Raw genomic sequence first — 27,186 nt, forward strand, 5'->3', positions numbered from 1 at the left:
CGCCATGCAGAATTTTTTGGCCACCCGACAGCTAGAGTCTGGACAGTAAGGGCCCTATTAGACGGGGCGATTATCTGTGAAAAATCGTTATATCATTCGAATTTCAATGATAACCGTTCGGTGTAATTGCAGTCAATGATCAAAAAATCGTTCGTATGCCGTTGGTCGTTGATTTAGATCTGAACCTAAAATTATCGTTTATCGTCCGCTAATCGTTTGTTGTAATTCCATATTTGTTCGCTCAAGTTCCGCATTAGTAAAGGGAGACTTAAAGTGGAAGGGGTTCTGTGTGGAAAAGAAGGGATGGGGAAGAGGAAAGGACTCTGTTGGGCAGAGGTAATGATACAGAAGGTGGCAGGGACAAATAGAGGTAAGATCAAGAGGAAGAGGATGGGAAAAGGGAAGGACTCTGTGGTGGGGGGGAGCTCTGTGGAGATTAAGGGGGATAGAGGACAAGGCAAGGCCAGACCATAAAGTCCCTGAAACGAGTGCCATGACAGTCCATACAAAGTGCTCTAATAACTTACACAGTCCATACAATACTCCGAAGTCCATAAAGTGCGCTCTATCCTCACAAGAGTGCCAGGTGCAGGACCTTAAATGTTATGGGAGTAACTGAGGTGACGACACACAAAAACTCGAGGGGCCAACAGGGCCTAGTTACTTTAAGGCATCCTTCACCTGGAACAAAACACAGGATGCAGCTCAGTAACAGTATCTGGCGATCCACGACGTGGGCATCTTCCACATGGCTCTCTGCACCAGTCACCATAGTACTCAAGCGCCAGCCGCTGCAGAGGGAGCCATAGACACCACAGTCCCAAAGTCAAAGCAGGGGTGCGGGCGCACATCTGTGGAGGTTGAATCAGCAGATGCAGGAGGAGAAGAGGAGGGTTCCGGCTTGGGCACCACAGGAGGTTTAGAGGCTGCTCGTCCGTGATGGTAATCCTCCCAGGTATCATGCCAGTACTCTGACGGACTTTGATAGGGTACCCGCTTCCCCTTCTTTGGGTGAGTAACAGGCTGCTGCAGCCCACTGGCCTTTTTCACCAAAGGCTGGCATGTACTCAGCAATATCCTTCACCTGAAGGCACAGTATTTGTCAGGAGGCCATATACTCTCTGCTTAACCAACTACCGTCACTCACCGTCATTCAAGAGGAGATTCACCTGGCTTAGGCCTCTCTAGGTGGCGTATATACTCCTTTACGGCTTCCACCATGGAATTTACAACAGGGCTTCTTGCCAGCCCAGGGTCTCTGGCAACACCATCTATCATCGCCACGTGGTGGGAGGGCAGTGGTCAGGTAACTGTATTTCACCAAGTGTAAAGGTTCCTTAGACTTTGGTCAGCCAAACCTGCGGGTCGCAGTGAATTTGGCAGTCAATCTGTGTATGTGTGTATGGGGCTGTCCTGAACAACCACCAACAGATAAGAGAGGGACAAGCCGCAGCAAGAGCGCTCTCACTAAGGTTTACCCTGCCCCTCCCCATAGAGAACACAGGAACGCTCAGCCCTGCCAAGCCGAGGAAGGGGAGGACGGGTGGCGGGTGGGAGATATAACTGACAGACGCCAGTTATTGAGGGCAGGAGATCTGTGGGGATAAGGGGAAGGATGAGGGCAGGAGATCTGTAGGGATAAGGGGAGGGGTGAGGGCAGGAGATCTGTAGGGATAAGGGGAGGGGTGAGGGCAGGAGATCTGTGGGGATAAGGGGAAGGATGAGGGCAGGGGATCCGAGGGGATAAAGGGGGGGGGGAGAGCGGGGGGGATAAGGGGAGGGGTGAAGGCAGGGTATCCAAGGGAATATGGGGAGGGGTGAGGGCAGGAGATCTGTCGGGATAAGGGGAGGGGTGGTAGCAGGGGATCAGAGGGGATAAGGGGAGGGGAGGGGTGAGGATAGGGGACCAGAGGGGATAAGGGGAGGGGAGGGGTGAGGACAGGGGATGCGAGGAAATAAAGGGAGGGGTGAGGGTAGGAAATACGAGGGCATAAGGGGAGGTGGGAGGGGGGAGGGCAGGGGATCAGAAGGGATAAGGGGAGGTGTGAGGGCAGGAAATCCAAGGGGATAAGGGGAAGGGTGATGGGAGGGGATCCAAGGGAATATGGGGAGGAGAGAGGGCAGGAGATCTGTAGGGATAAGGGGAGGGGTGAGGGCAGGAGATCTGTAGGGATAAGGGGAGGGGTGAGGGCAGGAGATCTGTAGGGATAAGGGGAGGGGTGAGGGCAGGAGATCTGTAGGGATAAGGGGAGGGGTGAGGGCAGGAGATCTGTAGGGATAAGGGGAGGGGTGAGGGCAGGAGATCTGTAGGGATAAGGGGAGGGGTGAGGGCAGGAGATCTGTAGGGATAAGGGGAGGGGTGAGGGCAGGAGATCTGTAGGGATAAGGGGAGGGGTGAGGGCAGGAGATCTGTAGGGATAAGGGGAGGGGTGAGGGCAGGAGATCTGTAGGGATAAGGGGAGAGGTGAGGGATCTGTGGGAGAAGCAGGGGTAAAAGAAGGACAGAGCTTTGTAGGAATAAGATGGAATTGCGGGATGGCAGAGAGATCTGGCCTGGTTGTAGCCGCAACGTAACATACATAAAACCAGTACAGTTTTGCTGTGAACTTGTGCAACGTGCTGCAAAATGCACAGAAATGTCTCAGCACTATGGACCCTGTGTGTGTGTGTGTGTGTGTGTGTGTGTACACACACACACACACACACACACCTGTCTTCCCAGCAGGACCATGACCACCAGTTATGAGGAAAGGCTTGAACACTCTCTCTACAACTTTTCTCCAGCCTGCTTCCTGTATATACTGTCTGCCCCCTGCTGCTGGACTCCAGGTTATGTTAACATATACTAACCATCTAGTGAAATTGTGAAAAAAATGATCCTCTATCATTCCTAAAATGTTTTTCCTGAGCCCAGTACAAAATTTAAATAATAATAAAATAAGAACATTACTTTTACTACATACAAGGTTCTCAGTTTGTGGAGCACAAGAACCTGAAGAGGGAGAAATAAGGGCAGAAGTGAACACCTCTAAAAGTGACATACAAAGTTGTTATTCCTTTCTAGGTAAAGCAAGGCACAAATTTGAGAAGATGAAAGTAAGAAACCACAATTTACACTGAGAATCTGTAGTTATGACAAACATCCACAGGAGGGCAGCAGAGGGCTCATTATTTGTGTTGTATTAAAAAAAAAATAAACACAATCTGCAAATAAACAGACCTGTGGTACAGATTATTAATCTGGAGAATGTGTTATTTTTTTTTCTATAATAGTAACATAATACACAGCGAAACATCCACATTATTTGGTATAGATTTTGTATTGTGGATTTTACTGTGGAAACAGGACAAATGTCCTGCAGGAACTTACCCTGCCAGTTGCTCTTCCCTGTTGAAGTGTTTGCACAGCAGCCCTAGACTTCCAGAAACATGTCGGTCTGATAACAGAACAGTATACGGTGATGCCTTGGATTACGAGCATAATTCGTTCCGGGACTGCACTTATAATCCAAATCACTCTTAAACCAAAGCAAATTTTCCCATAAGAAATCACTGATATGCAGACAATTGTTTCCACACTTCAAAAATAATATTTTTTTATTCTGAATAACATGTAGAACAGATGAAACAAACAATGAGAAACAGCTGAATATGTAATATAAGTTACTGTACAGTATAGCAATCAGCATGTGGAGTATAATGTGGAGTAATTGTATAACCCTGATAACACAGCAGCAGTTTGTAGATACAGGATGGAGCTGCAGATCCCCATAATGCAGGAGCGTAGTACAACAGGCTAGAATAGAGAAGCAGGGCTGCTGTCAGAGGTCTGTGTGGTCACATGACAGCAATGGGGGAGGGGTGTGTATTCAGCATGGACCAATCAGGAAGTGAGAATCACAGAGCTGTGCAGGAGGACTGAGACAGAAACTTTTCTATACAGCAGTGTGAATGGCTGAGTGTGAGTGCAGGCACATTATAGCAGCAGTGTGTATAGCTGAGTGTGAGTGCAGGCACATTATAGCAGCAGTGTGTATAGCTGAGTGTAAGTGTAGGCACATTATAGCAGGAATGTGTATAGCTGAGTGTAAGTGTAGGCACATTATAGCAGCAGTGTGTATAGCTGAGTGTAAGTGCAGGCACATTATAGCAGCATTGTGTATGGATGAGTGTAAGTGCAGGTACATTATAGCACAAATGAAGAGAAGCATGAAGGAATAAGCAGAGCATATGGGAGCACATACATGCAGCACTCTCTGTCTGGGGAGAGAGGGGTTACAGCTATGAGGAGATTACCTGCACAGTCCTGTTCTCTGATGCAAGCCCCAGCCTGAAGTGGATCTGCTATGATGGGTCAGAGTACAGGGCTGTAGACCCCGCTATGCAGAATATGCCCCTCCCCCACTCCCCCCACCCAGCACAGGGAGCTCTTAAACCAAAGCAATGCTCTTAAACCAAGTTACAATTTTGAAAAACTGTGAGCTCTTCTTGCAAAACGCTCTCACTCCAAGTTATTCCTAAACCAAGGTACCACTGTCTATATATATATATATATATATATATATATATATATATATATATATAAATATATATATATATATATATAATTTTTTTTTTTTTTTTTTTACATGTTAATCCCAATTCAGTAATAAAGACATATTAGAGGAAAGGAGTAGGGTCAGTAGACATTTTCCATATACTTTAGATATTCACAATTAGATGTCACAATGTTTCCTTATAACTCTTAGTGCTTCCTGTAAAACCGTCTCCTTAGAGGGGCTGGCGTCGATAATAACACAGCCCGGGTTCTCCATTCTCTTGTAGACTTCTTCCACTCTAGAAGAACAGCAATGAAACACTGTTATGGCGCCAGCTTGCAGGGTGGCAGTTGTAGACTTGATAACATAGTTATTACCATTCGTATTAGTTCACTAATAAATGCTGGTACGGACCCCGCCCTTTATAGTGAACCTTTCACCTTAAAAATTGAGTCCAATCTACAACCATGATGTTATAGAGGAGGAAGAGCCGAGAAGACTGATATATGGTTTTGTGGGAAAACTAGTAATTTATTCATGTAAATGTGTGCTCTTTGTGGGCTATAAAGTCATGTGGGCGGTCCTACTCATTGACTGACAACAATCTGTGTATAATTGTGGGCCAATAATACATTGGTAGTTTATATATAGGATTCTGCTCAGCTCCCGCTGCTCTATAACATGCTGCCTGCAGATACGGCTGCATTGTTAATGTGACAGCAGTTTAACCCCTTCCCGTCAGTAACATGTACATATACGTTCCTACTGCACATACCCCGTGCAGTAGAAATGTATATATACGTTCCTGCACTGATGGAGTTACTGATGTGTGCAGGACCGCTGCAGTGAGAGCGATCCCGCTCACATCAGTGTCTGGGGCTGGAGGTAATGAGAGTCAGCTGCGATCCTACCCCTGACTGTCATTAACTCCTTAAACGCCGCAATCTATGGAATCTGTCACTGAGTGATCGGGACCCCCGAAGCCGTTTGTGCCGACAGGTGGGGGTAGGCTCCTTACCTCCATCCTGCTGGATGGGCGATCCATGTATAGAGTCTGCTCTCAGGCAGGCTCTATACATAAATCGCCGATAACACTGATCTATGCTATGCTATGCTATGGCAGTATATGCAATCTATTGATTGTATGTTGTACAGTAATAAAAAGTGTAAAAAAAAAGTTAAAAGTTTAAAAAAAAAAGTTTTTTATAAGTATTAAAAACCCCTTATAAACCCCCCTCCCAATAAAAGTTTAAGATACCCCCTTGCCCATTATAAAAGTTAAAATATTTAAAAAAATAAAAATAAACATTTTACATATCGTAGCGTGCGGAATCGTCCGATCTATTAAAATATAACATTATTGTTCCCGCACGGTGAACGGCGTAAACAAAAACAAAAAAACGCACCAGGATTGCTGATTTTAATAAATTATATATCAGAAAAAAATGTATAAAAAGCAATCAAAATTTTTCTGTTACACCAATATGATATTAATAAAAACTAGAGATCATGGCGCAAAAAATGACCCCCTCCAACCAGCCCTGTAGGTGAAAAAATAAAAGCGCTATCACTCTTAAAAGGCAGGGAGAAACATTGCATTAATTTGACCCGGACTTTTGTGCATCAAAGGGCTCTGTCTTGAAGGGGTTAATATACAGATGTGTCCAACTTTATCTTCCCTGTAGGCTTGGCTTATTGTGAAATCAGCTATACAGGTTGATCAACTTGGAAATAAGATGCTTTAGCAATACTATTAGCAAAGTACAGCTTTGTTATTAAGCATGAGAACAAAAAAAGAATTAATGTAAATTGTAAACTTGCTTTATATCTCATCTACTAATCTGCCACTTGGAAACTGATTACCAAAGTACTGAGCGTGTTACATACAGTAGGTCCTGGGGGAAGGATACACATATTACCATTCATTTACCTGTCTGTGACTACAACCTGTTGAAAATGCTGTTTAGGGCTATGTTCACACTACGTAAAAGTTGCCGATGGCAACAACGGCCGTACTTTTGGCGTGGTGGAACAATGCTTTGGTTTCAATGGGATCACAGCCGGAGCGTATACACATAGTATACGCTCCGGCCGGGATCTGTGTGGCCCCGCAAATAACTGACATGTCAGTTTTCTGCAGCCGGAATTCAGTAAATTCCGTCCGCAGAAAGATCTGTCAGTTCACACAGTGAAGCGAGCGGCTCCGGCCGCTTGCTTCACTGTGTGCGATGGGAAGCTCTGATGCGGGCGCGCGCTGATGTGCCTGCATCAGAGCTCTGCGGCTGGAAAGATCATCCGTCCGGGGTCACAGAATGGCCGGTCTCTTACAGAGTGTGAACATAGCCTAGTAGTAGAAGTAGCAGTAAGAGCTCTGAACTCAATTGGCCACGCCTCTTTGACACTTTACTGCAGTATAAGGCTAGGTTCACACTACGTATATGTCCGGCCGCATATTTTCCGCGGCCGGACATATACGTATGAAACTCCGGCCGGGACTTTACGCAAGTTGCAGCCGGATACGTACGGACCGCGAACTTACGCCCGTAGCGTACTTACGCTTCCCGAGCGCTCTTCGTAGCGATCTAACAGCGGTCTTTTACTTGGAAATCTTCGCCTAGCCCCGGACACCCCACAGAACCTTTTGGATCGGAACAAAAAGCTGGCAAAATGAAGAAATCACCACTACGTACGGGACCGCATGCAACGCTACGGGCGTAAGTTACGGCATTTCCGTCCCGAAATATTGGTCTGGTTAATTTTTTACGGCGCTGCATACGATCTGGGCGTAAGTTCGTACGTAGTGTGAACTGTGCGCCCGTAGATCGTATACTTTCCATTGTACGCAAACTACGTAAGTTTCCGGCCGCTTATTCACGGAACGCGCTACGGCCGGAAATTTACGTAGTGTGAACGTAGCCTTAAACTGCATTTTTTTCAGGGTAATACATGTACGTTTTCCCCAGGAGCTATATAACTCAGTCAGCACATTGATACTCAATATTCCGGTGACAAGTTCCCATTAGGTCCTGTGATATCATGGGTAACTCCTGCACCTACTTCTGTCTGAAGACGCTGTTTACTTTCAGTTCCTTCTCTTCTTTCGTCTCCTGTAGTCCACGTTTTTGGATACGGCGGATTCTCTCCTCATCACAGACAGTCAGCAGAATGACAAGGTCCGGCCTAAGAAGATCATCTGGCCAATGGTAGACATCATGGTGAGGCTCTGGTAGGTTGTGGAGACCCCCTCCTATCTCTGTGGCTATAGCGTAGGCAGCTGTACTGTGCCAGAACCTACACAGACCAGAGACAACATATTAACCAAAGCCTTAAAGGGGCACTCCGGAGAAATAAAATTGTTTTCAAATCAACTGATGTTTGAAAGTTATACAAAATTGTAATTAACTTCTATTTAAAAATCTGAAGTCTTCCAGTACTTATCAGTTGCTGTATGTCCTGCAGGAAGTGGTATATTCTTTCCAGTCTGACACAGTGTTCTCTGCTGCCACCTCTGTTAATATCAGGAACTGTCCAGAGCAAATCCATAGAAAACCTCTCCTGCTCTGGACAGTTCCCGACATGGACAGAGGTGGCAGCGGAGAGCACTGTGTCAGACGGGAAAGAATACACCACTTCCTGCAGGACATACAGCAGCTCATAAGTACTCAAAGACTTGACTGGAAGATTTTTAAACAGACGTAAATTACAAATCTGTATACCTTTCTGACACCAGTTGATTTGTAAACAAATAGATTTTCTCCGGAGTACCCCTTTAACCCTTAAAACTTATCTCTGTAGATTGTAATGTTGTTTTACACCAACCTGTCCACAATAACAGGAGATGTTTTTGATGCTTGTGCTATCTCCGCAGCGCCAATGTAGTTGCCCACGGCGTAGTACGCTCTCTTTACCAGCGTAGACTCGGAATCAAAGATTGCTCTCCATTGGCCGATGGACTCAGGGGGGGACTTTAACAATGCAGCTTCCAGGTGAATCTTAAGAGACTCTGTCAGTGTAGATTTTCCTATGAGAAAAAAATTATAAACTGTTTATACTTATATAAAGGGTTAATGGTGTATTCTTTCCAGTCTGGAGAGCAGGGGAGGTTGTCTATAGGGATATGCTCCTGCTCTGGACAGTACCTGACATGGACAGAGGTGGCAGCAGAGAGCACTGTGTCAGATGAGAAATAATACACCACTTCCTGCAGGACATACAGCAGCTGATAAGTACTGGAAGTTTGGAGATTTGTAAATAGAAGTAAATTACAAATCTCTGGAACTTTCTGACTCCAGTTGTTGTGAAAGAAAAACATTTCGTTAGAGTTCCCCTTTAAAAGCTTCAATCAGTATGCAGGGAGCTCCCCCTACAGGCAATGAATTGAAAAGGTTTAACTAACTGCTATAGAACTAAGTGCAGCGGAGGAGTCCTTGCATTTTCTTACCTGTGGCATCAAGTCCCTCAATAACAATGATAGGAAAGCGTCCTCTCTCCACAATCCTGTGCTGCTCCATGGAGGCCAAAACCTTCTCAGCTTCAGGGATGACTGCGGAGCACTACAGCAGAGAGAAGTGTCCATAGGTGAGTATAGCTTCCATAATCTGATGGCGGGGATAGTAATATAGCTACGCAGGAAACAGAGAGAACATAACACTTGCATCTGAGGTGTATTATGAGGTTCTGCAGCAGCTGAGGTGTATTATGAGGTTCAGCAGCAGCTGAGGTGTATTATGAGGTTCTGCAGCAGCTTAGGTGTGTATTATGATGTTCTGCAGCAGCTGCGATGTATTATGATGTTCTGCAGCAGCTGAGGTGTATTATGAGGTTCTGCAGCAGCTGAGGTGTATTATGAGGTTCTGCAGCAGCTGAGGTGTATTATGATGTTCTGTAGCAGCTGAGGTGTATTATGAGGTTCTGCAGCAGCTGAGGTGTATTATGAGGTTCTGCAGCAGCTGAGCTGTATTATGAGGTTCAGCAGCAGCTGAGGTGTATTATGAGGTTCTGCAGCAGCTGAGGTGTATTATGAGGTTCTGCAGCAGCTTAGGTGTGTATTATGATGTTCTGCAGCAGCTGCGATGTATTATGAGGTTCTGCAGCAGCTGAGGTGTATTATGAGGTTCTGCAGCAGCTGAGGTGTATGAGGTTCTGCAGTAGCTGAGGTGTGTTATGATGTTCTGCAGCAGCTGAGGTGTATTATGAGGTTCTGCAGCAGCTGAGGTGTATGAGGTTCTGCAGTAGCTGAGGTGTATTATGATGTTCTGCAGCAGCTGAGGTGTATGAGGTTCTGCAGCAGCTGAGGTGTATTATGATGTTCTGCAGCAGCTGAGGTGTATTATGAGGTTCTGCAGCAGCTGAGGTGTATTATGAGGTTCTGCAGCAGCTTAGGTGTGTATTATGATGTTCTGCAGCAGCTGCGATGTATTATGAGGTTCTGCAGCAGCTGAGGTGTATTATGAGGTTCTGCAGCAGCTGAGGTGTATGAGGTTCTGCAGTAGCTGAGGTGTGTTATGATGTTCTGCAGCAGCTGAGGTGTATTATGAGGTTCTGCAGCAGCTGAGGTGTATGAGGTTCTGCAGTAGCTGAGGTGTATTATGATGTTCTGCAGCAGCTGAGGTGTATGAGGTTCTGCAGCAGCTGAGGTGTATTATGATGTTCTGTAGCAGCTGAGGTGTATTATGAGGTTCTGCAGCAGCTGAGGTGTATTATGAGGTTCTGCAGCAGCTGAGGTGTATAATGAGGTTCTGCAGCAGCTGAGGTGTATTATGAGGTTCAGCAGCAGCTGAGGTGTATTATGAGGTTCTGTAGCAGCTGAGGTGTATTATGAGGTTCTGCAGCAGCTGAGGTGTATTATGAGGTTCTGCAGCAGCTGAGCTGTATTATGAGGTTCAGCAGCAGCTGAGGTGTATTATGAGGTTCTGCAGCAGCTGAGGTGTATTATGAGGTTCTGCAGCAGCTGAGGTGTATTATGAGGTTCTGCAGCAGCTTAGGTGTGTATTATGATGTTCTGCAGCAGCTGCGATGTATTATGAGGTTCTGCAGCAGCTGAGGTGTATTATGAGGTTCTGCAGCAGCTGAGGTGTATAATGAGGTTCTGCAGCAGCTGAGGTGTATTATGAGGTTCAGCAGCAGCTGAGGTGTATTATGAGGTTCTGCAGCAGCTGAGGTGTATTATGAGGTTCTGCAGCAGCTGAGGTGTATTATGAGGTTCTGCAGCAGCTGAGGTGTATTATGAGGTTCTGCAGCAGCTTAGGTGTGTATTATGATGTTCTGCAGCAGCTGAGGTGTATTATGAGGTTCTGCAGCAGCTGAGGTGTATTATGAGGTTCTGCAGCAGCTTAGGTGTGTATTATGATGTTCTGCAGCAGCTGCGATGTATTATGAGGTTCTGCAGCAGCTGAGGTGTATTATGAGTTTCTGCAGCAGCTGAGGTGTATGATGTTCTGCAGCAGCTGAGGTGTATTATGAGGTTCTGCAGTAGCTGAGGTGTATTATGATGTTCTGCAGCAGCTGAGGTGTATGAGGTTCTGCAGCAGCTGAGGTGTATTATGATGTTCTGCAGCAGCTGAGGTGTATTATGAGGTTCTGCAGCAGCTGAGGTGTATTATGAGGTTCTGCAGCAGCTTAGGTGTGTATTATGATGTTCTGCAGCAGCTGCGATGTATTATGAGGTTCTGCAGCAGCTGAGGTGTATTATGAGGTTCTGCAGCAGCTGAGGTGTATGAGGTTCTGCAGTAGCTGAGGTGTGTTATGATGTTCTGCAGCAGCTGAGGTGTATTATGAGGTTCTGCAGCAGCTGAGGTGTATGAGGTTCTGCAGTAGCTGAGGTGTATTATGATGTTCTGCAGCAGCTGAGGTGTATGAGGTTCTGCAGCAGCTGAGGTGTATTATGAGGTTCTGCAGCAGCTGAGGTGTATTATAATGTTCTGCAGCAGCTGAGGTGTATTATGATGTTCTGCAGCAGCTGAGGTGTATGAGGTTCTGCAGCAGCTGAGGTGTATTATGAGGTTCTGCAGTAGCTGAGGTGTATTATGAGGTTCTGCAGCAGCTGAGGTGTATTATGAGGTTCTGCAGCAGCTTAGGTGTGTATTATGATGTTCTGCAGCAGCTGCGATGTATTATGAGGTTCTGCAGCAGCTGAGGTGTATTATGAGGTTCTGCAGCAGCTGAGGTGTATGAGGTTCTGCAGTAGCTGAGGTGTGTTATGATGTTCTGCAGCAGCTGAGGTGTATTATGAGGTTCTGCAGCAGCTGAGGTGTATGAGGTTCTGCAGTAGCTGAGGTGTATTATGATGTTCTGCAGCAGCTGAGGTGTATGAGGTTCTGCAGCAGCTGAGGTGTATTATGATGTTCTGCAGCAGCTGAGGTGTATTATGAGGTTCTGCAGCAGCTGAGGTGTATTATGAGGTTCTGCAGCAGCTTAGGTGTGTATTATGATGTTCTGCAGCAGCTGCGATGTATTATGAGGTTCTGCAGCAGCTGAGGTGTATTATGAGGTTCTGCAGCAGCTGAGGTGTATGAGGTTCTGCAGTAGCTGAGGTGTGTTATGATGTTCTGCAGCAGCTGAGGTGTATTATGAGGTTCTGCAGCAGCTGAGGTGTATGAGGTTCTGCAGTAGCTGAGGTGTATTATGATGTTCTGCAGCAGCTGAGGTGTATGAGGTTCTGCAGCAGCTGAGGTGTATTATGATGTTCTGCAGCAGCTGAGGTGTATTATGAGGTTCTGCAGCAGCTGAGGTGTATTATAATGTTCTGCAGCAGCTGAGGTGTATTATGATGTTCTGCAGCAGCTGAGGTGTATTATGATGTTCTGCAGCAACTGAGGTGTATTATGATGTTCTGCAGCAGCTGAGGTGTATGAGGTTCTGCAGCAGCTGAGGTGTATTATGATGTTCTGCAGCTTAGGTGTGTATTATGATGTTCTGCAGCAGCTGCGATGTATTATGAGGTTCTGCAGCAGCTGAGGTGTATTATGATGTTCTGCAGCAGCTGCGATGTATTATGAGGTTCTGCAGCAGCTGAGGTGTATTATGATGTTCTGCAGCAGCTGAGGTGTATGAGGTTCTGCAGTAGCAGCTGAGGTGTGTTATGATGTTCTGCAGCAGCTGAGGTGTATTATGATGTTCTGCAGCAGCTGAGGTGTATTATGAGGTTCTGCAGCAGCTGAGGTGTATTATAATGTTCTGCAGCAGCTGAGGTGTATTATGATGTTCTGCAGCAGCTGAGGTGTATTATGATGTTCTGCAGCAGCTGAGGTGTATGAGGTTCTGCAGCAGCTGAGGTGTATTATGATGTTCTGCAGCAGCTGAGGTGTATTATGAGGTTCTGCAGAAGCTGAGGTGTATTATAATGTTCTGCAGCAGCTGAGGTGTATTATAATGTTCTGCAGCAGCTGAGGTGTATTATGATGTTCTGCAGCAGCTGTGGTCTATTATGAGGTTCTGCAGCAGCTGAGGTGTAGTATGAGGTTCTGCAGCAGCTGAGGTGTAGTATGAGGTTCTGCAGCAGCTGAGGTGTATTATGAGGTTCTGCAGTAGCTGAGGTGTATTATGAGGTTCTGCAGCAGCTGAGGTGTATTATAATGTTCTGCAGCAGCTGAGGTGTAGTATGAGGTTCTGCAGCAGCTGAGGTGTATTATGAGGTTCTGCAGCAGCTGAGGTGTATTATAATGTTCTGCAGCAGCTGAGGTGTATTATGATGTTCTGCAGCAGCTGAGGTGTATTATGAGGTTCTGCAGCAGCTGAGGTGTATTATGATGTTCTGCAGCAGCTGAGGTGTATGAGGTTCTGCAGCAGCTGAAGTGTATTATGATGGGGTTCTGCAGCAGCTGAGATGTATTATGAGGTTCTGCAGCAGCTGAGGTGTATTATAATGTTCTGCAGCAGCTGAGGTGTATTATGATGTTCTGCAGCAGCTGAGGTGTATTATGAGGTTCTGCAGCAGCTGAGGTGTATTATAATGTTCTGCAGCAGCTGAGGTGTATTATGATGTTCTGCAGCAGCTGTGGTCTATTATGAGGTTCTGCAGCAGCTGAGCTGTATTATGAGGTTCTGCAGCAGCTGAGGTGTATTATGAGGTTCTGCAGCAGCTGAGGTGTATTATGAGGTTCTGCAGTAGCTGAGGTGTATTATGATGTTCTGCAGCAGCTGAGGTGTATTATGAGGTTCTGCAGTAGCTGAGGTGTATTATGATGTTCTGCAGCAGCTGAGGTGTATTATGAGGTTCTGCAGCAGCTGAGGTGTATTATAATGTTCTGCAGCAGCTGTGATGTATTATGATGTTCTGCAGCAGCTGAGGTGTATTATGATGTTCTGCAGCAGCTGAGATGTATTATGATGTTCTGTAGCAGCTGAGCTGTATTATGAGGTTCTGCAGCAGCTGAGGTGTATTATGATGTTCTGCAGCAGCTGAGCTGTATTATGATGTTCTGCAGCAGCTGTGGTCTATTATGAGGTTCTGCAGCAGCTGAGCTGTATTATGAGGTTCTGCAGCAGCTGAGGTGTATTATGATGTTCTGCAGCAGCTGAGGTGTATTATGATGTTCTGCAGCAACTGAGGTGTATTATGATGTTCTGCAGCAACTGAGGTGTATTATGATGTTCTGCAGCAGCTGAGGTGTATTATGATGTTCTGCAGCAGCTGTGATGTATTATGATGTTCTGCAGCAGCTGAGGTGTATTATGAGGTTCTGCAGCAGCTGTGGTCTATTATGAGGTTCTGCAGCATTTGCAACATATAACTATATAATATAGAACCTCTTTTTTTCCAGACAAAAGATAGCACTACATGTCAGCCAATTGTTCCTTGTGGTGTGTGACACCTTGTTTCTGCAGGAGGGGATAAGTAGTGTCCATTACCCATATATAACTCTCTCTCTCTCTCTCTCTATATATATATATATATATATATATATATATATATATATATATACACACACACACACACACACTCAGGTTAGCCATAATCCCCAATACCCATGTATAGAGCTGACCTCCTACCTCTCCCAGCACATCAGCGGCATCCTCCAGTGAGTAGAACACGGCAGAACCTCTAATACTGTCCACGAATGGAGATGACGGCGGTTCTTCCTCCACTCTTAGTACTCTGGATCTCGCCATCTCCTTCGCTTCTCCATTCAGCTCCCACAGACATTGCCAGGTCTCCTGTCCTTCTCCTGTCCTATAGCTGCACAGCTGAACCTCCTGCCTGTAGTCCCTGAGGACCTGACACAGTCTCTTCTGGGCATCAGGGCAAGAAGGAGGGGGCAAGATGAAGAAGCCCTTCTGTAGAGAGCCATGGAGGTTCTCCGGACTGTAGGTGACCAGCCGTAAGATCTCGCTGCCCGGCAGCTGATGGGATAGCTGTTGCCCTAATGCTTTGTGTAGTCTGGCAGTTTTAACCCTTTGTCCCTTAGTTAGAGACACTGAAAAGGCTTGCCCACCTCGCGCCAGCATTGGCCAGTCATCGGCGGTCATACCTGGAGCTTGGCGTCCATTACTGTAGGGTCTAAAATAGAAGGGACTGGAGGAATAACTACTCGGCTCCACCGCAAACATCTTCAGGTCGGTGGAAGAACCGCCCATCCTTATGCCGTCTGTGAGTCCTGATCTTATGTAGAATAAAAGTTTCAGACCAAGTCGGTGCTTCCTCCACCCTGGCATCAGGATCGCCTGTTATAAAAGACTTGGAGATAAGCGGAGACGTCATGTTATTACTGGAGGGGGGGGGGGAAGGAAAGCAAAAGCGACCACTAAGGAGAAGAGAAACTCACACGTTCCCAGCCTGGCTTTTCCTTCTGTGTTTTCTTCCTTGCTGAGTTTCTGTTTCCTGAGCGCTGACGTCACCCAGCAGACTTTCGTTTTCCGGGCTGACCTGTTCTGTTTGCAGCTGCTTATCTGAAAAGATAGTAATGAAACGAAAGAGAACAGGACTGGAATAGCACATGGAGTCATGATATCACTATATGCATGTAAGGAATCATGTCAGTGCGCTCCATCAGATCAGCAAATACTGAATCCTTTGCAACCCATTCATTTCTATGGTGCTATTCATACATCCTGTAAGGGCCCTATTACATGGGACGATTCTCGTGATAGCAATCGTTATATCGTTCAAATTTAAACGATAATCGTTCAGGCAACGATCGAAAAATCGTTAGTATGTCGTTGATTGTTGATTTAGATCTGAACCTAAAATTATCGTTAATCGTTCCCTGTAATTCCACATTCGTTCACTAATCGTTCAGTGTAATTGCACATTGTTTATTGTTTTGCTGGGATCAGATGGAATAAACGATCATAGTAACGACCGCAATAATAATCATAGTAACGGTCGTATCTAACGATTATCGTTCTGTGTAATATGGTGAACGATTTCAGGTTAAGGGTCTATTTACACAGAAGGATTATCTACCAAAGATTTGAAGCCAAAGCCAGGAATGGATTTTAAAAGAGGAGAAATCTCAGGCTTTCCTTTATGACCTGATCTCTGTTTCTAGTCTGTTTCTGGCTTTGGCTTCAAATCTTTGACAGATAAGCTGTCAGATAATTTTTCTGTGTAAATGGACCCTTACGATAAACAATCTCGTTTGCGATCGTTTATCGTTAATCGTTGAAAGTCGCTCTGTTCAATAAGACCCTAACTCTGCGGATCCGCAATCTGTGACGCAAAAAAAAAAACAGGACAGGTTGTAATGCGACCTGCAATTGCAGTACGGACACTCCAATAGAAGTGAATGGGAAAGAGCAAAGCGTGCAGAGAGCACATTGCAATCTGCGAAACCAAACGTTATCGCGGATCCGCATTTTTGTGACATCACCAAGCTCATTATTGCCTTCCCATTTTACTACACCTTCAGGCCAGGTTCACACAACATATTTTTTTCAATTACTAACGGCCGTTGTTGCAGATTGCTGCTATTTATTGAAAAAATACATTGCATTGTTTTCTATGGAATCCTAGCCGGAATGGTGCTGGAGTTGCTACTCTGCAGGTTGATGGTGGTGGAATTGGGCCTCTGCAGGTTGGTGGTAATCTTCCAGCTGGGCTGCTCTCTGATGGAACTGCAGACCCCTGGTGATGTTGTCCCATCATTTTAAATAGTTTTGCTGTCGGCTGTAGGGATGTCCCTCGAAACGTGCTTTGTTGGTGGCGGCGGGGAAGCCGCTGAGCACTTTCTTGGAGATGATGGCCAGGCATTTCCTCAGCTCCTCGGTACTGGTGAAGCATCGCAGGATCAGTCTGATGCTCTGTAGGAAGCCGATCAGCATCCTGCTGGTGGTTGTAGTCCAGGACAATGTCTCACTCGCTGTGATTGCTTGCAGATCGCTGGTGCTGATGGTGGAAATCCACGTGATCCGCTCACCGGCAGTAGTAGTGGTGATCCAGGTGGCTGTGGTCATCCAGATCTCCAGGAAGCTGGTGAGGGCGGTGGTCCAGATGATTAGATCTCTTGTGCTGCAGATCCAGGTGATGAAATCACAGGCGGTGGTGATCACACTCACTCGCTCTACAGCAGCTGTGATCCAGGTCAGCAGGTCACTATTAGTGAAAGTCCAGCTCAGCAGGCGGCTGGTGGTGGATGTCCAGCTAAGCAGGTCAGTGAAGGTGGTTGCTGCACTTTGGAGATGGCTGCTGATGGAAATGAGGTCACAGGTGGTCATATTCAAGTTGGGCAGGTCTCCAGTGGTGTTGTTTGGATTCTGCATTTTGATGGTGCTGGAGTTGCTACGCTGCAGGTTTCTGGTGTTGTAATTGGGCCTCTGCAGGTTGGTGGTAATCTTCCAGCTGGTCTGTTCTGTGATGGTACTGTTTGGCCACTGCAGGCCCGTGGTGATATTGTGCCAGCTGAGCGGGTCGCTGATGGAATTGCCCCAGCTCAGCGGGTTGATGAAAAGATTCAATCATGCTGAGTGGTTGTCTGGTGGAAAGACAGCCCACCAGGATTGGAACCAAATAGCAAAGGAGGTTGTCAAAAATGGCAAGCTCCCTGTCAATCCTCTCCTCTCTCTCCATGGACTGACGCACATTGCACTGCAGTCTATTAGCCATGTCACCTGCTATACAATGTCAGATGTGAAATAGGCTTTTATGGCCTCTCAGAATAATGTAGAGTGAGTTCAGACAGGGAGGATATGTCGCAGATTTTTACCGCCCAATACATGTGACTAGCGTTTGTAGGGTGCAGGGGCATAGCTAAAGGCTGATGGGCCCTGGTGGAAAATTTTAGCTTGCCCCCCCCCCCATCCCATCTGATAAGGCGCAGTTAGAGGCCCAAAAAAATGTTATTTCCAATTACTCTAAGGTGACGCCCCCTAATGTGCCACCGTGTCCTAATGAACTATCACTTAGACCACCACCATTGGACTGTACTGTGTCATAATCATTGTTTTCCTATCTTTGACTCTCCAGCTGAAAAACTACAACTCCCATCATGGCTGTCAGCAGGGCATTATGGGGGTTGCAGTTCTGCATACTTGAGAGCCCCAGGCTGTAAAACTACAACTCTCATCATGAACTACGTTTTTGTGTACGTTTAAAAAAAAAAAAAAACGGATCCATTCTGATCCGTTTTTTTTATAATGGAAGGCGATAGAAAAACGGATGCACACAAATGCATCCGTTTTTTTGCAAAAAAAAAAACAAAATGGATAAAAACAGCGAATTGCAAAAACGTAGTGTGAACCCAGCCTTAGCGTTCTTATGTACCTCATTTAATCCTGTGACACCCATGATAGTACAGTGCTTGTCTGTGGTATGTAGATAACTGCAGCATATAGGAACTTTGCACACATTGATCTATTACTGCAAACTTTTTATGTGTAATCCTCCACTTTTTTTTATTTAGCCCTACATTTAACATGCAGAAAATATATATTCTATGACCTCAGCTGATTAAATAGATTTGTTTAAATTACATTCAGTGTTTGAACAAGAATAAACTTTTGTAATTCTAAAAAATGTTACATTAAAGTGTAATGGTACAATGTGCCACTAGGCGTGCTAGTGAGCAGCTTTCCTATTTCTTGTGAATGGAAACTGAAACTCCTGTAAATGATCCCCAGCAGCATATATAGGGGGCAGGTGCTGCCTGGAGTACCACATCCCAAACACCGACTCTCAGAATGATGTCCGTGCACTCTCTCCCAGTTATGGAGATGCTCACAGCGTTCTGGAAGAATATGACATTCCTGCTGGAATGTATGAAGATGCTTTCACCCTGGTGCTGGTTGGAGGTTTTTGGGGCAAGGAAAATTTCTTCTCCAAAAATAAGTGCACCCCAGGAGCCTGGAAGAGTGAAGCCGGTCAGTGTGAATTATCACTTCACCAGGCAATGCAACTATAAATGTGGCTTCTGCTTCCACACTGCAAAGACGTCTTTTGTGCTACCCATAGAGGAAGCCAAGACAGGACTGGCCATGCTAAAAGATGCAGGTGAGTCGGGGGGTGGTATAGGTGCCTCATGTGTAGGTACAGTGTAGGATGCAAATTGGGAGGTATATATATATATATATATATATATATATATATATAAATTTATTTATTTTTGTTTTGTTTCTTTACTTCTAGGATAATATACTGGGACACATAGTCATCTCTTGTAGCACCAGTGCAAATTGTTCAAATACGCTACTTAGGGCTCATCTTTGGCTGGGGCACTGTTGTGGAGTCATAACTAGCTGGGGCACTGTTATGGGCTTGTCTTTGGTTAATGTGCTACTATGGGGTCATCTTTGGCTGGGGAAATGTTGTGGGTTCATCTTTGGCTGGGACATTGTTATGGGGTCATCTTTGGCTGGGGCACTGTTATGGGGTCATCTTTGGCTGGGGCGTTGTTATGGGGTCATATCTAGATGGGGCACTGTTATGGGCTTGTCTTTGGCTAATGCACTATTATTATCAGTTTTGTCTTTAACTACAATGTTATGGAGACAATTGACATATTATGTAGCCATCTTTGGTGGACACAATGTTATTGGGATCTTTGATGCAATGTTATAGAAGCATTTGCGGTTGGCACTCTGCTATAGGGCAACAAATAGGAGACCCAATGTAGGTTAGTTGTAGGAACATCAGTGACTTATTCTCAGGAGCCCCCTGGCTGATGCGCATGCACTGTTATGAGGGCACTATTGGCCGATGTGCTGTTATTAGGGAATCTTTGGCACAATTTGAATGCCATCCTGTCATGGGCCGATCTATTGCTGATGCCCTGTTAGGTGGTACCTTTTGGCTGTTTTGTGGTCTCCTTTGGCTTACGCCCTGTCATGTAATCATATGTGACTAACACCCTGTCATGTTATCATCATTGGTTGACTCCTTGTCATCTTTGGCTAACACCATACGTGGGTGACACCCATCCATCCTTGGCTAACGCCCTGTTATCTTTGCACGGTTATAAAAACATCTGTGGTAGTGTCACCCAGAGCGAGTACATTACAGTACCCATCTTCATCTAAGGATTTGTTGCATGGCAGCTTCTGTATTGGCACCTAAATCACCGTTCATTCTTTGTTGTAGGAATGGAGAAAATAAACTTTTCTGGAGGGGAACCATTTCTGCAGGACAGGGGAAACTTTGTAGGAAAACTGGTCGCGTACTGCAAAAAAGACCTGAAGTTGCCCAGTGTCAGCATTGTGAGCAATGGCAGCCTGATCACCGAGAGATGGTTTAAAAGCTATGGTAAGTGATCGGCACTGGGAGGTTTAGGCCTTACCGGTGGGAATGTCATATGGGTTGGCATTCAAAAGTAAAGGATTAAACAATGGGATTTTTCCAGGAGAACATCTGGACATCCTCGCCGTGTCCTGCGACAGTTTTCATGAAGACGTCAACAAACTCATTGGTCGTGGGCAAGGAAAGAAAAATCACGTGGAAAAACTGATGAAGATCAGACAGTGGTGCAGTGACTACAACGTGGCCTTCAAAATAAATTCGGTCATCAATAGTTACAATATGGACGAAGACATGAGAGAGGAAATCACCATGATCAGCCCAATACGCTGGAAGGTAGGATGGTGATCATTGAAGAGAATCTGTCAGCACCCGAGCCCTAGCTGAGGTGCTGTAGCTGGTAGTTAGTGTTGAGGTTATCTGTCAAAATGTTCGTGTTCGGCAACTGAAACGCTCGGCATTTGATTTCCCGTGGCAGCAGAAACTGCATGCCGCCCTAGGGCTGCCAGGAAAACATGGACATTACTATAGGTTGTATCCACGTTTTGCTGGCAGCCCTAGGGCGGCATGCAGTTTCTGCAACCATGGGGAATCAAATGTCGAGCGTTTCAGTTGCCGAACGCGAACACTTTGACAGATCAGCTCAACACTACTGTCAGTCCCCTTGTGAGCATGGTGCCTTTTGGTAGTTCGTCCATGTAGTGGATAAGGTAATCTCAGGTCCCCTACTGTCACACAGCGTCCACCATCGGAGATGATCACCCTGCTGATACTGCAGTACCGTCCGGGTGAACATCACTTCATGTTAATTAGAATGCGGCACATTCGGGTGGGCCCATGCTCCAATTAACCATAGCGGACAATGTAAAGTACGGCCGGGAGCAGTACTTTACTTTGTGTGCACAGCATGTGAGTTTTTTGTGCGGCTGCAAAGAACAACCGTAGTGAGTAGTGTGTTCAGTGTGTAATGTCATTTCAGTGTTGCAATCTGCAACGGCCGTTATTTCAGTGTTGCAATCTGCAACGGCCGTTATTTATTAAAAATCCACATACTGTAAACACGACCTCAAAATGTAAATCAACAGTAGATGTGATATAAAGCATGTTTTTGCCATTTACATTCCTTTTTTTTTTTTAGTTCTCATGCTTTATAACAAAGCTCTACTTACCTGTGTCCAGGTCCAGTCTCCTGAAGACAGATTTTTAGTCTTGTCCTTGTTGAAAGAAAGAGACTAAACACATAAAGCTCTGGCCAGTACAGAGCGTCACGGCTCAATGTATCCATCAATCACATGACTGCCTTCTCTGTGAGCGCTCAGATGACAGGGACATCCTGTGTTTAGTCTCTTTTTTTTCCCAACAAGCACAGGACTAAGAAACTGCCGTCAGGAGACTGGACCTGGATACAGGTAAGTACAGCTTTGATTTACAGCACGATAACTAAACAAAATAATGGATGTAAATTGTAAACTTGCTTTATATCACATTTACTGTTGCTTTAGATTTTGAAGGTTATAGAGACAGGGTCACTTTAAGCATATCCATTGACCAGTACCATATTGATATTGTCATTATTCCTTAGGTGTTCCAGTGTCTTATTATTGATGGGGAGAATTCTGGAGAAGAAGCATTGAGACAAGCTGAAAAGTTTGTCATCACCGATGATCAGTTCAAAGGTTTCCTGGATCGGCATAAGGACATTAAATGTTTGGTTCCAGAATCCAACCAACAGGTATTTATTCTGCCAATCAACAAAAATTCAATGTCAATTCAAAAATTCAATGTTAAGGTGCCCATATGTCTTAAGGCTATGTTCACAGAACTTATATTTTCATAAAACCACAGCCGTTGTACAACGGCCGTGATTATAACGAAAATATACGTTACCTTGCACCTTGCTGCCTATGGGATCCCGGCTGGAGGGAATATACATCTCTCGCGGCGCCGCAAACAACTGACATGTCAGTTTTCTGCGGCCGCTATTCATTGCATAAAACCCTATCAGTGTACACTATGGAGCGAGCGGTGAGCTGTGTGGAGTTCTGATGCGGGCGCGCATGGATGTGCCTGCATCAGAACTCTGCGGCTGCAAAGATCATCTGGCCAGCACCGCAATGCCGGCCGGGATGATCTATTCAGAGACCGGCCGTTCCGAGACCCCGGTCGGGTCACGGAACGGCCGGTCTCTTACATAGTCTGCACATAGCCTCATAGCTGTATGCCAAACACTTGTTCAGCTGACAGCCATTCTGTCCAAAACTGCCCACTTACGGATGATGTCCGGGGAGAGAAGGATCAGGCATCTTGTATTTCTATGCCTGATCCTTCTCAGTTGGGAGGCCCTATACACATAAGGCTGCATCCAGACCATGTTCCTGAGTCCTACACAAAAAGTGCACAATGAATATAGTCAATCAGACTACATTCAGCATATTAAAGTCTATGGGCCACACATTGGGCTGTACATTGCCATCTCTTTTTGACACTCCGCAGATGGACGGCCCCACATAGGCCTGGTCTGAATGCCACCTAAGAAATCCACCAGAATCAATAAGTTCCGTTTACTTTTTCCTAATAATCTTTAGTTGTTTGGGACATCTTGTTGTCGTGTAGATACTATTGTGTAGTTTTGTTTTTTACATGTCAGCTGACGTCCTGTACAGTATATACTCCATGGATTGACTGACATGTCTCTGTCTATCCTTTCCCTTCCAGATGCGGGATTCGTATCTTATTTTGGATGAATATGTAAGTTATTACCATTGTAATGTATAGTATACTGTTTAATGTAAAACAAATACTGAGTGGCACTATAGAACACTTGATGAATATTCACGAGGAGGCAGGCGTGTGGATCGGTGCACCGAGGGGTAAAGTACCGCCCCCATGGCACTGAACACTCTTATTGGTATTAATCTAAAGTAATGTAAATAATAAATGTACATTAGCAGCCAGTTTTATCTGCCCTATAAGAACATATGAGCATATTAGATTATTCTAACCTGATGTTAGTTTCCCTTTAAGGGTCAATTTACATTACCATTGGCTGATACATTTTGTTTATTGATTTTTATTATTTTCTAAAAATGAATAGAAAAGACTAGTGATTCTAATCTCATTGCCAACACCTTGATCAGGCTATGTTCACACTATGGGAGGCATTTATTAAGTCCGGCATTTTTTACGCCGGACTTAAAAATGCCCCCGCAGCTTCGGCGGTACGGGGATTTATGTAGAGGCGGACTGCCTGTACATAAATCCTGTGCGCGCCGATGCGCTCCGCCGAAAACCTACGCCAGCTGAGGACTGGAGTAGGTTTTCGGCGTACATTTGGGCGGAACGGATGATAAATCGCGCGGACTCTGAGTCCGCGCCCTCCGTTCCGCCCACTTCCCGCCTACTTTCCGCCCCCTCTCCGCCCCCTGGCGTACTCGGCGGAAAGTGCCGATTTGCGATTATTTTATTCGCAAATCGGCCATTTGCGTATAAAATAATACGCAAATCGGCACTTTCCGCCAAAAATCATCCGTCCGCCGGATGATACATGTGGCCCTATGTATATTTCAGTCAGTATTGTGGTCCTCATATTGCAACCAAAACCAGGAGTGGATTAAAAACACAGAAAGGATCTGTTCACACAATGGTGAAATTAAGTGGATGGCCGCCATATAACAGTAAATAACGGCCATTATTTCAATATAACAGCCGTTGTTCTAAAATAACAGCAAATATTTGCCATTATATGGCGGCCATCCACTCAATTTCAACATTGTGTGAACATAGCCTTTCTGTGTTTTTAATCCACTCCTGGTTTTGGTTGCAATACTGACTGAAATATACTGACTGAAATATACGTAGTGTGAACCCAGCAAAGGGGTATTCCACTCAAACATAACTTTTCATATGTTGCTGCCCATGGTGAGACTAACAATTCCTTCCATACTTGCTCTTATCTATTCAGTCTCCTCCCCCCAGTTCTGAGCTGCTGCTTTCTGCTGAAGACACACAAATCTGTGTGTGTGTGTCTCTCTCCTCCTCCCCCCTCCCTTCTGAGACAGCTGATATAAACAAGTCCCTGGCAGGCTTTATCTGCAACTTTGTATCTTCTTTGTAATGCTGGGAGGGTTAATCTAAGGTCAAGTTTCTGATGAACTCTGCATAACAGAGCTGCTACAAAGTTGCAGATAGGGACTTTACGTCAGTCGTCTCAGGAGGAGGGCGAGGCAGAGAGAACAGCTCACACAGATTTTTGTGTCTTCAGCAGAAAGCGGCAGCTGAGAACTAGGGGAAGGAGAATGAATAGATAATAACAAATATGGAAGGAATTGTTAGTCTCACCATGGGCAGCAACATATGGAAAGTTATGCTTGAGCAGAATACCCCTTTAACCTACAGGTGTCAAACTCATGGTCCTCCAGATTCTGCACAACTACATTTTTCTGCCTGTAGGTTTCTAGGGGATCTAGTTCTTCTACACCAGGGATGGGGAACCTTTGGCCCTCCAGCTGTTGCATAACTGCAATTCCCATCATGCCTGGACAGCTAAAGCTAACACTTTGGCTGTCCAGGCATGATGGGAATTGTAGTTTTGCAACAGCTGGAAGGGTCGCGAGTTTGACGCCGCTGCCCTTACTCATTCATCCCTTCACTTGAATATCTTCATCCTATTTATTATACTTTTATCCTAGATGCGCTTCCTTGACTGCAGAAATGGACGCAAAGACCCATCCAGGTCCATCTTGGACGTCGGGGTGGAAAACGCTATAATGTTTAGCGGCTTCGACGAGAAGATGTTTTTCAAAAGGGGAGGAAAATATGTGTGGAGCAAAGCCGATCTGAGACTGGACTGGTGAGGACGACAATGGCAGCCGGACACCAAGGAGTGGCGGGAGTGTACTGTTACTACACTAAGTACTGACTGATCAAATACATCAATATACATCATAGTACACACAATACTATGGCCATACATCTCATAGGATAACATGAGTACCCTGGGGTATACAGAATACAGGACCTAGAAGACCTCTCTTCAATCCTTATAGGAAGGAGCTCATTTCCCATTAGTTTGCTGAATGGAGCAGGAAGGCCAAGAAGATCAAGTGAACCTCAAGCATGTCGGACATTATGCTCATTGTGGCTTTTAATAAGTAATAATGTAATTTATGTTATTTCTTTGTATAGAATAGTACTGTATTCTTCATCTCAGATTAGGACCCCCCTCATTCTGCACTTTTTCCATGGAGGATCCCTAAAACCTCTATTGTTTCTTATATCAGATTTCATCTTTTCCTTATGGTTACCGGCAGCCATTCACATTTGCAGAAGGATAATATTCCAGATAAGGGGGAGGGGGGAGTTTCCAATTTTTTTTGTGTGTTTTATAGATACCAAATGCAACACCTATCATTCTCATGTTTTTAATATATTTGCACTAACTTTTTGTTGTTCTCACTTTTCACCTTGAGCAGCAAAGTACAGTAAATCAGTCGGCATAAGGAAACCATCAATAAGCAGGCTAGAGAGTGCTGACAGATCTTTCTGTGTCGTTTTAGAGCAGTCTTCCCCAACCTGTGGCTTTACCGTTGTTGCTAAAGCTGCCAACATAATGGGAGTTGTAGTCCTGTAACAGCTGAGGTGCCCCAGGTTGGGAAACCCTGTATTAGTGAATATGAGCACAAGGAAGAACCACTAATAAGCAGCAGTTCCTGCTCTATTGGAGGTGTTACATTTATGTGAATGGCTGCAGGTACTACTGCACTTCTCTTATAGTGGCCACAGCATAGGAAACATCTAGTCGGCCATAATAGTGCTTGCTTAGGGGGCCCCATCTTCAATAGGAACCAATCAGGGTCACAGCCCATTCCCAATAGGATGATTTTGTCTTTATATAGAAAATATTGGCTTGCTGATGGTTTCCAAGTGACCACAGGCTATATCATGCAATACTACTAAGAGTATTACAATACATGCTGCCAGTAGGAAATGTCTGGTATTTGTCATGTTATGTATGTGTAGAGAAGAACAAATAAGCCTAAAGGTATTTTGACATAAAGCTTTTGATTTATCGTATTTTTTTTAAATAACTGTAAATTATATTTGTTTTATAGGATTATTTATATGGTCAGGCACTTTACCATAATGGAGTCGTATATATTTTTGTAAATGTTGTATTGTATTTTACTGGTATGGAGAATAAAGTCTTGATATTATTATTATTATTATTATTATTATTATTATTATTATTATTATTATTATTATTAGGCTTTGCTCAGCTGCAGAGGTTTGTTAGGTTTTATTATTATTACAATTATTATTATTATTAGGTTTTTAGGTCCAGTGGAAAAAAATATTCCACAATTTCCTCTTGCTTGGATTTTATTTTTTATTATTCCTTTGGCCACTAGGTGGTGCAATGATACATAATAAAGTGCAAAGACTGGCAGAGGCGCCTGGATTACTTTTGTATGCTTACATATGACTATGTAAACTAAACTAGCAGAGTCTGTCTACACTATTTAGGATACATTATAGCCTAGACAAATGATATACAAAGCTTCTCACCTCTCTCCTCCCTAAGTACCATAATAATGTTATACTGTTATAGACTTTGAACCTGTCCAAAACTACTTCAATCTCACACACACACACATCTGAACTAATATTTATATAAATACATCAACACTGGTTACCTATATTACCGGACATGTAAAGGATGGGACCCCTTTAAATTAAGGATGACAGGCATACACTGTTGCTGTGGTGGCCCGGGGTGCTAGTTGTTACTTGCAAAGGAAGGTGTTTTACTATACCGCTGCGGCACTTGTCACAGGGGATGGAGTGGTATATGTTCTCCCTGGATCCCAACGCACACCCCTTATAAGTTTGTCCCCGTGTCCCTGCGGTATATAAGAGTCCCAGCTAAATTTAAACAGGTTGAAATTTTCTTAAAGGTGCAGTACAACAAAGATACAGAGTCCTTGT

At 44.9% G+C, this 27,186-nt stretch overlaps 2 protein-coding genes across 2 annotated transcripts; one reads left to right on the forward strand and one right to left on the reverse strand.

The window, feature by feature from the left end:
* Positions 1–3,579: 3,579 nt before the first annotated feature.
* Positions 3,580–15,355, reverse strand: CMPK2 (cytidine/uridine monophosphate kinase 2). Its single transcript, XM_069974072.1, has 6 exons — positions 15,302–15,355; positions 14,529–15,213; positions 8,980–9,091; positions 8,358–8,559; positions 7,596–7,829; positions 3,580–4,836 (listed from the first exon to the last, which is right to left on the reverse strand). Exons 2-6 carry the CDS (start codon positions 15,189–15,191, stop codon positions 4,716–4,718), a joined length of 1,332 nt encoding a protein of 443 aa, XP_069830173.1. The 5' UTR covers positions 15,192–15,213; positions 15,302–15,355; the 3' UTR covers positions 3,580–4,715.
* Positions 15,356–18,602: 3,247 nt separating this feature from the next.
* RSAD2 (radical S-adenosyl methionine domain containing 2) lies at positions 18,603–26,032 on the forward strand. The gene is made up of 6 exons (XM_069974073.1): positions 18,603–18,963; positions 20,050–20,211; positions 20,309–20,538; positions 21,785–21,934; positions 22,918–22,950; positions 24,891–26,032. Exons 1-6 carry the CDS (start codon positions 18,654–18,656, stop codon positions 25,053–25,055), a joined length of 1,050 nt encoding a protein of 349 aa, XP_069830174.1. The 5' UTR covers positions 18,603–18,653; the 3' UTR covers positions 25,056–26,032.
* The last annotated feature ends 1,154 nt before the right edge of the window (positions 26,033–27,186 follow it).

The sequence above is a fragment of the Dendropsophus ebraccatus genome, chromosome 6 (genome assembly GCF_027789765.1).
Source record: "Dendropsophus ebraccatus isolate aDenEbr1 chromosome 6, aDenEbr1.pat, whole genome shotgun sequence".
In the NCBI taxonomy this organism is placed as follows: Eukaryota; Metazoa; Chordata; class Amphibia; order Anura; family Hylidae; genus Dendropsophus; species Dendropsophus ebraccatus.